The 8,925-nt window shown below is 48.0% G+C and overlaps 2 protein-coding genes across 2 annotated transcripts in view; one reads left to right on the top strand and one right to left on the bottom strand.

The window, feature by feature from the left end:
- Positions 1 to 1,552: 1,552 nt before the first annotated feature.
- On the bottom strand, positions 1,553 to 7,817 carry LOC104838383 (small EDRK-rich factor 1-like). The gene is made up of 3 exons (XM_010578097.1): positions 7,749 to 7,817; positions 2,717 to 2,825; positions 1,553 to 2,182 (listed from the first exon to the last, which is right to left on the bottom strand). Exons 1-3 carry the CDS (start codon positions 7,753 to 7,755, stop codon positions 2,110 to 2,112), a joined length of 189 nt encoding a protein of 62 aa, XP_010576399.1. The 5' UTR covers positions 7,756 to 7,817; the 3' UTR covers positions 1,553 to 2,109.
- A 997-nt stretch (positions 7,818 to 8,814) lies between these two features.
- Positions 8,815 to 8,925, top strand: part of BDP1 (B double prime 1, subunit of RNA polymerase III transcription initiation factor IIIB) — a 57,926-nt gene continuing 57,815 nt past the window's right edge. Inside the window, 1 exon segment of the mRNA XM_010578158.1 lies at positions 8,815 to 8,919. Within this exon segment, the coding sequence (XP_010576460.1) occupies positions 8,863 to 8,919 (57 nt within the window). The 5' untranslated portion in view covers positions 8,815 to 8,862.

The following is an 8,925-nucleotide window of genomic DNA, read 5'->3' on the forward strand; positions in this document are numbered from 1 at the left end:
TCAGTGTTTCGCCAAGGGCGAATGTGCGATAAGCAGGCCCTTCCCCCCTCCCGTAGCCGCGCCAGCCTCCCCTGCCGGCCGGGCGGAACGCTCGCCAAGCGCCCGGTCCCGCTGTCGGCGAGGCCGCGTCCTCCCAAGACCCTGCCGGTCTCCTCGAAAAGCCCGGCCGGCTCGAGAGCAGGAGCCCAGACCGAGCCAGCCACCGGCAAGCAGAAGGGTCGGCTCGGTCTCACACCAGCCGCAGGTATCGCACGGCCAGAACCAGCTGCCTCTCCCTTTAGGCTCCCCTCGAGCCGTGCCAGGGGCCTGCTAATAAATAATAAACGCACGCGGATCCGTTACGGCCTAGGCCAGCAAAGGCTTCAAAGTGCTCTCCTTCCGCAGATTCGAAACGCGTTCTACCTCGGCCAGCACGCTCAAGCACGCCCATAAAGCCAGCACCATGTTCTCTCACACTGAGTTTTATTCCTGAGGCTAGCTTAAGCAGCGATTTCAAGATCTGCTTACATCTGCAGCTCAGTGACTTCAAGCCTGCAGCTCCTCTCACGTTAGTCGTAGGTTCACAGCTAGTTACGTATGCTGATCAAGCCTGCAACTCCATAGGCATCTTCTTCTATAGCGCAGGCTCACCACTGCATATTATATTGCCTACAATATGCGTTTCTTATATTATAAATCTTACTTGTATTATACTCACATACTCATATTGCATTCTCCACATTCTTTGTGTTCTTGGTAACTGTGTGGATTGTCTGGCTCATAGTTCACAAACGAGCTTCACCATGTCTAGTGCACACAGGCGACTCATGGGGGGCTACAAAAGCGACCCAGCCTTGGGTTGCCTTGAGGCCCTGTCTCTGTGCAGAGATGACTCACAGGGAGCTGTGTAGACAGCTTAGCCCTGGGTTGTCTGACAAACCCTAAAGTAAACAGGGCAGTGGCTGCACCATTCAAAGAACCAAAACCTGAACTGAGCCTTGAAATCCCTTAACAAATAATACGCCCTTAGTCTCAATCCAACCACTATTCAGTTGCCTGAGGAAGCAAGGTAAAAAAACCCCAAAACCTGGAGGGTTTCAGCTTCAGTTTCAAATGACAACCTTGTGTATTCAAACAATCACAGACCAACAAAGGAAAGATAAGGGGAAACTCCACTCAGATACACATAATCCATCTATGCATATATCATAATCCACTCATAGTCATACACACCATTCCACAAGTCAAGGGATAAAAACTCTAAGATTCAGATTAGAAATGGGGGAGTCACTTCAACTATACAGTTGGCTTGTGAAGGAAACCCTTCCCCGCCTTGATCAGGATGCCGGTCGAGGTAGCTTCCCTGGGATTGACAGCCCTTACCTGGAGGGGTAAGTGAATATTGTTTATGCTTTAAGTTTATAAATGCATGTGTGCTTGTGGTTGTAATAGTGCACTACACTTGCCTTAAAAAATTGCAATAGTGCATTCCTCCGCTGTATCTGTAAAACCTGCAACAGTGGCGTGTTAAGTCTGTAAGTGAAGTTCAAATAAATCATTTGCTTGAACCTTGCAGTTAAGTCTGTGAGTGAAGTTCAAGTCATTTGCTTGAACCTTGCAGTGAAGTCCTTTTCCGTCACAGTAACTTCTGAGAAATCAACTGATTATCAAGCATAACCATTTCAGATTGGACAGTATTTCATGCCACATTTTATTGAAAAAATAATTTGAGATTTACAGTTCAGACCTCTGTAGGGTTAAGCACATCTTACAAGTGCATTCCATTCTGAATGAAGCTGTACTTCAAGAACTAAAACAAGAAAATCTGGTCTGGCTGTACATCCAGAAGTTCATTGTTAGTGGAAACACTAAGTGAAACCAACAAATGCAGCAAAAGCTGGATTAAAGCTATTGCTTGGTACTTTTATTCATGTGCATGCAGAAGAGTGCAGTCAGTTTTGAAATGGCACTCCAGACAACTAAGCCTATGCTAACCAGAAAATACTCTAAACTAATGCTAGTTGAACAACTCTGCAAGACAGACATTTAATCATTTAGTGGCCAGACACTTTTAGGAATCTTCTAGGCCCTTCTGCTTAAGTGGTGCACTATCTTCTCCGTACAGGCAGCTCATTTTCCTCCTGCCTGCTGAGACTTCCTTTCATTAGCCACTTTTTGTTTCTGCTGCATGATTTCAGAATCTCTGTGAAGAAAAAAAGTTGGATTTCAGATACTGGCTCACTGTTTTTCTGAGTAGAGTCTCCTTCAGCTTGTTTTTACCCTTTAGCAACCCCCATTTCAAGAACAGTAAAAGATCAGTATAAAAATTCTCAGTTAGCCATGAGCATAGTTTCTATTATCCTGTTTTTTTTCAGTACAGTACCCAATGAGGTAGACAAGTTACTTTATTAGTAGACCTTATATAATTCTTTTAGTTTTAGAAGGACACAATGGATCAAACATCTTCAAGAAAGTATTACACAATCATTTCCTGTTTATACCAGGCAAAAAGCTGCTCAAAAGAAATAAAAGCTTTACAGGTCTTACCAAAAATAAATCTGTTTAACAGCAGATACACTAAAAACTTACATCCATGGTTTATGCTCTGGCATGTGAATGGACCATGAATCAAAACAAAATACTTGAAGGCTGTTTCAGCTAAGACACTGGATTCCCTCTGACCCATTTTCCCCTCCTATTTTGCCCAACCATTTCACTCAACTTTACTAGATCTTACCTCTGTTTTCTCTGAGAAGCAGACAAGCTATCCTCTTTCCTTTTCCCTTTGTGGATCTCCTGAGTCTTCTTCAGGTTCTTTTGGCGGGCAAGCTCACGCTGGTTCCCACCTGTAAGACAATATATGGTCTATACAGGTACTACCACTTTTTACACACAGTTTGCCTGTTTAGAAGTCTATTATAAAGGTGGAAAGGTTTGGCTCAATCTGTAGAGCTGATACAGCAGTATCTTCTGTGGTTGGCATCAACTTCCATCACAGTCTCCCCCTCCAGTGCACAACAGGAGGCATGAAAGCCTGTTAGTTCTCACATTTATATTTCTACAGGTCATGTTCAAGAGATCACCAAAATCCATTCCCACATTCCTTCTAGAAACACAATGCAGTTTCCCATAAAAGACTGAAGGCAGACCATCCCATCCATAGCCTGGGCAAAATGATGACAGTAACTCATCCAAAGAGGTGCCATCCTTTCTCTCTCAAACAGATTCTAACATCCAATACAGCTTACAAATTAATTTTAGACTGAAAGAACAGCATTAAAATGAGGGCAGCCTGAGAGTTTATAGACTTCCTCAAACTCTTCCCAAGGCCCTCTAAGAAATCAAAAAGCAAATGGCTGTATTTGGAATCCAGAAACACCTACCTGCTTTCAGTCTGTAGTGCTGTCATACAAAATCACTGACAGATTCCATAACATCCCACAGTCAAGCACCATGAACTTTTAAAGTCTTGCTCATACTTAGTAAAAGCAGTTAGGGGCCTCACATGTATTTGTAGAACAAAAACACTTCTGCAGATGCTACTTAGAAGACAACCAGTATAGTTAATACACATGGGAACTTTGGCTTTACTTTTTACTGGATAAAAGTCCCCTAAACTACTTAACACAGCATTAATAATGTATTATTGGGCACTCATACCCCTGAAGCTCAGCTAGCACTATCAAATACTAGAGCTGCCTTACTCTGGGAACCATGAAAGCAGAGAAGGCCACATAGTACACAAGCAGCTTTAATTCATTTTTGCTCCAAGGCAGCTGACATGTATGCAGTATGAGGCTACCACCAGCTATGGAGCTTCAGCCCAAGATTTTGTTTACCCACCATATACCACAAAGCCCCCTGCAAAAGAAGCAGGGCTGACAAAGCTGAAGTTAAGACACAATCAGAACTCCAGTTCCTCATCAAGACACCTTGTTCTGAATAAAACGACTTACAACTTTCCCAAAACAGGTGTGTGTATATGTCCCTGCACAGGGTGGACAACCCTAATGCTGTTCACATGTGAGAGTATTTTCATGCTATTGAAGAAATTGGCAAACAAGCATTCAGGAAGGTTCCTTCCATGCACTATTACAGGCTTCTGTTCATAGCTTTCTTTCCCATGCGTGCTTTTTAGATTTCATTGTAAACCAACCTCTGTATTTTTTCAATCTTACTCATTTGATGAGTTTCTCTATGTAGGTGTTCCCTTAACTCAGCAGCAAGGGCACTGTTATAGTTGTTCTACCTACTTTGCTTGTGATGGGCTTTTAGTCCCTTCAGTTAATTATACTCAAATGCTATTAAAGAGGTGACCTCAAAAGATATGTTGTTTCAAATAAAGTCCAGCAATTAAGCATGGCCTTAGCAAGTGTTTAGCCCCACTTTCAACAAAAGTGAGAAGAGTAACATTACACACACACACATATATATATATATACAGACACAAAAACACATCACTGTTGCCAGTAGAGAAGACAGCTCTCCAGGGGACAGCCAGCTTTCCCCAGGACTACCAACACCCTAAACTCCTGGCAAGTTAGGCATGCAATCTTTTTGATGAGACAACATTCCCAAGGGCATGACATCAGAACCAGCACAACACAACTGCTGCTCAGAGCAGATGCAACTCTCCCAGTAAATACTCAGGGTCTTCCAGGCAATGGCCACAGCCATCACAATTATAAACTCTTCTGCATTAGCTGACAATCTTTTCTTACTATCCCCCTCCTTATGGCAGTTCTAGTCTGCTCTAACCTGCCAGAGCTGGTTCACTTGCTTGGTACCTCCTCTTGCTCTGCTTCTTTTGGACTCAACGTGTTCCAGATACACTAGGCATAATCACTTGTGCTGTCAAACAAACATGATCACGTTTTTCTACACTCAAAAATGAAAGCTCCATCTCCCCATAATTTCCATTGTGCCTCTTTTCAGTCTCTCTCCAGTCTGAAGACTACACCTATGCTGTCTTCCAATCTTGAAGACAGAGATCTCTCCAGGTGCCTGTAATTTCAGGTATAGGGAAGCAGTTTAGGACTAAGTCAATTTGAAACAGCAATCTGTTGATACGATCCACAGCATTGTACTCACCCCATTTCTGACTTGTTAAAGGTACCTGCCATGTCAACAAGTAGACAAGAGCAACCCTGCAGAAGCAGGGGTTTTATGCATTCTTCACACCAGTACCTGTACAGTCTCGCAAGAGGTGCCAGAAGCCCAAATGAAAACAGTGTATTATGACTGCTGCTTCCTGAGGGCTGCTCCTGCCTTGAAAGATATACTTCATCTGTGAGAGGACATCAAGTACTACCTTTTGAAAAAGCTAAGAGAACTCCTGCTCCATCCTCCTCACTAGCACTCAGTGAGATCCTGTCCCCAAAGTCCATGTAGAAGAAGGGCCACTATTTGTTCAGAAAATTGAAGTAAAACAGCTATCTATCTCTGGCAGTACTGTTGTTGATTAGAACTGGATGACTCATGAGCAGATGATACATTCCAGGCTATAAATGGTTCTTGAGTTTTGTTGTGCTCAGGAGGCATGAATGTCATATGAACAAGTTAGCAGCAATGAAACAGCTCTTTTTCTCTGTGGTGCTTAAAGAAATGAAGCATCTTCTTTTACCTCAAAGAAAAAGAGGCAGGCAGTCAAAAGACACTGCTATCGTCAGAATTCATATAGCAGTTATCCTCCACCCTTAACCTTAAGCACTTCCTTTCCAAGCAAACATTGTGCAGGGTGTCTACATGTAGAGTTGTTCCACACGCATGGTAAGATAGTAAACTTAAGAACCAAACTGAACAGCGTCACTGAAAAGCTTGGCTGCCACTTCTGCTCAGCAAAGCAGAGCAGGTATAAATGTAGAGCAATACAGTATGCACACAAGGCATACAGGGCCAAACAACTATTTGAAAAGAAACTTACTTGTACCATCCCTGCTTCCAAGTAAACATTGCCATGGACTGTTCAGGCCCCGTACTTCACCTGGGATACCACATGAGTATCCCTAGCTCCAAGGGAGACGGTGCTGTTTCCTACATTCTGTAAGATCAACCTAAATCTTCCATGAAGTGTGGTCCAGTCCTGACAGAAGACCATTCAGCTTCCTGTAATGTGAAATTCAAGCATGAACTGCCACATAAAGGCCAGTACATCCTTGCTGCTTATACGTATGCTTGAGCACCCCCATCCTGGCCTGCCTCTGCAAGACATATGCCTTAGTTCAACCTGTCCCTGCTCTTCCAACTCCAAGATGCAGGTATTCTTGAAAACAAAGATAAGCAAAAGACATCTGAATAGCACTGGAACAAGGAGTAATCTACGATAAGGAGGTCAAAGAGAATGGCAGTAAGGATTGGCTACTGAGATCATCATCCCTAGAGTTCTTTCTGAGCAGCAAAGGATCTGATCATATGTCAGAACTTGAAGCAGAAGAAAAGTGCCTGCCATCACGTCCCAAAAATAGAAAGCAAAAGTAAACAGAGCCTTTTGATGCAAGGACAAAGCAATAATGGAATACAAGTGACAAAAACCCCCTCCAATTCATCTGGCCATCACCATCTTCACAAGTTTACTGTTTTCAGGTACCCTGAAATTTGGCAGTGCAACAAGTACCATGAATTTATGAACTGGGAGGCACAGTTAAGGAGTTGTAAATAAACAAGCCATTCTTATTCTATTTTATTATATGTCCATTTGAAATCACAGGGCGTAGTCCAGGCCTGATTGACAACAAAGCACTGAACTCTGGAAACATCTACTAAAGTTAAGAGTAGACTGTATGGTAGCACATCACAACCACACCTCTAGTATTTCAGACAGCGCATTAAACTAGGTCATCCTAAAATGAAATGTTATCATTCTGCTATGCCCAGGTGTGAGACACTCTGCCTCTTTTTAACCTCAAGCTATGTTTATTTTAGCATCATACAGAACAGGGGGGTGGGGTGGGGGAATCAACAAAAGCCATAAACCTGCCTCTTCCTCACATTCAAGGTCTGATCAGTGCACAAACTGCTTATGATCCAGGCCTTTATCTGGACTTCCAGCAGTACAGTGGCTTTGAAGCTACGTGGTTTTAAATGTGAATGTAAAAGCACCTCCTCAGTTAAACACAGGCACTATCTGTATTTCCAAGTGTAATACACAGAAGCCAAAACACCAACCGCACCAGTTAGGAGGGCCAGAGCATTCTAGGTTTGGTTCACAGCTCTCCGCCATTTCAGAGCAGCTATACCAACGTTACTTTTGAGTTAGGCGATGATTAGCAAGTTCTGCCGCCCTTTCAACGACAGTCTTCACAACCGCCATTTAAGCAACGTAGTATTAAGTGCTTGGCAGCAATATAACAGCCCTTTATTTACAGACTGGACGGTAGCCAGGACCGAAACTGAGCGTTACTGTGGCTCCAGCAGATCGCCACCTTTCCCCCTCCTCCCCGCCCCCCAACACAGCTACGCCAGGGGAGGGAGTGAGGATGTTTTTCCTCTAAGCCTAGGAACGACGGCGGCAGGACGTGGGAAGCCTCAGCCCCGGCGGCTCACGCACTTGTGGACGCCAAATCCACAAGTACCGAGACCCGACAACGGCACCCCACCGCGGCCGACCCCCCGCCCCGTGACCGACCGCCGGGCTGCCCTCCGCCTCGCGCCCCGGCCGCGCTTCTCCGCAGGCCTGGAGCCGGCCGAAGGAAGGCCCGCCGCCGTTCCCCCCCGCTGCCCGACGTGCCCCCCCCGGCCCAGCACCCCTCTTGAGCCTTGCCGGCACTCACGGGTCATCACGAGACGCTCGGGCCGCGCGCCACCGCCGGCCGGCCGGCCGACCGACCGACAGACAGACAGACACACACACACACGAACCGCCGCTTCGGCTGCCAGAACCTTCTATCGCCCCGCCCACCGCTGACGCCCCTTATAAACCCTCGCTGGCCCATGACGTCATTGCTGCGCGCGGGGGGGCGCTACGCCCCCCCCAAAGGCCTGACCCAATCAGCGGGGCGCGCGCTGCCTACGCGCAGCTGGGAGGGCGTGGCCGGCGCCAGGTGCGGGGGGCCGTGGGGGGCGGGGGCGTCACTTCCGCTTCCCGCGCCCGCCCGCGGGGGCGGGTTGGTCCCCCCGACGGCGGGTGTTGCGGCGTGAATGCGGGAGGGGTGCCGCGCCGTTCCCGGCGGCCAGTGTGCGGAGAATCGAGGTTCCGGCAAGTGACGAGAGGCGGAAAGGCCGCGGTGCGCGAGGCTGGCTGGCTCGGCCTCGGAGGCAGGCAAGGCGGCGGTGTGGCCGGGGGCGGGAGGTTTCGCAGGAGGCCGGACTTGTACGCCGGAAGGGAGGTGATAAGCTTCCGAAACACCCTTGTGTAAGAGCACGTGGCTTTTGGTCAACAACCGAGCGGAAAAGGAAATCGCTGCAGACCGCTGTCCGTTAAAACCACCGAAGAGAGTTAAAAAAAAACCAAACCAAACCAAAAAAACAAACAACCCAAAGCACTGATCACCGTGGGCAAAACTAACGCCTGGGAAGCCGTCTACGAGACGCCTGAATTAAGGGGGAAAAGGGGCTTTGAGCCGCTGAGGTACTGAAAGCGGCTCCGGCGCCGTGCTCGGCCTCCCTCATGGTTTTCCCGCGCAGGCGCCGCCCCCCCGCCCCGTCCTTCCCCCTGCTCCGCGCGGGGCGAGCCGTGCCCCCCCCCCGCCCCTCCTCTTCCTGCCGCCGCGCGCTGATGACGCTGCGGGGCGCGCCGGGCGCGGAGGCGAGTGACATGCCGTGAGGCGTCGGAGCGTCGCGGCGTTACCGGGCCGCGCGCCGCTGACGCCGAGCTCGCGGGCGGCCGCGTCCGTCCGTCCGTCCCTGCCTCTCTCTGCCGAGCGTTCGAAGCGAGCCGCCGGCGCCATGTTCCGCCGGGCCCGCCTCAATGTGCGGCCCAACGTCCGACCCGCGGGCAGGGGCGCCGGC

This window comes from Haliaeetus leucocephalus, unplaced genomic scaffold, assembly GCF_000737465.1.
Source record: "Haliaeetus leucocephalus isolate CR32 unplaced genomic scaffold, Haliaeetus_leucocephalus-4.0 Scaffold605, whole genome shotgun sequence".
Classification (NCBI taxonomy): domain Eukaryota; kingdom Metazoa; phylum Chordata; class Aves; order Accipitriformes; family Accipitridae; genus Haliaeetus; species Haliaeetus leucocephalus.

Excerpts from the sequence above, each read along its gene's own strand:
- LOC104838383 (XM_010578097.1), bottom strand. Across the intron at positions 2,183-2,716 it reads GCTTCTCAGAGAAAACAGAG|AGATTCTGAAATCATGCAGC; the intron begins GTAAGATCTAGT and ends TTTTCTTCACAG.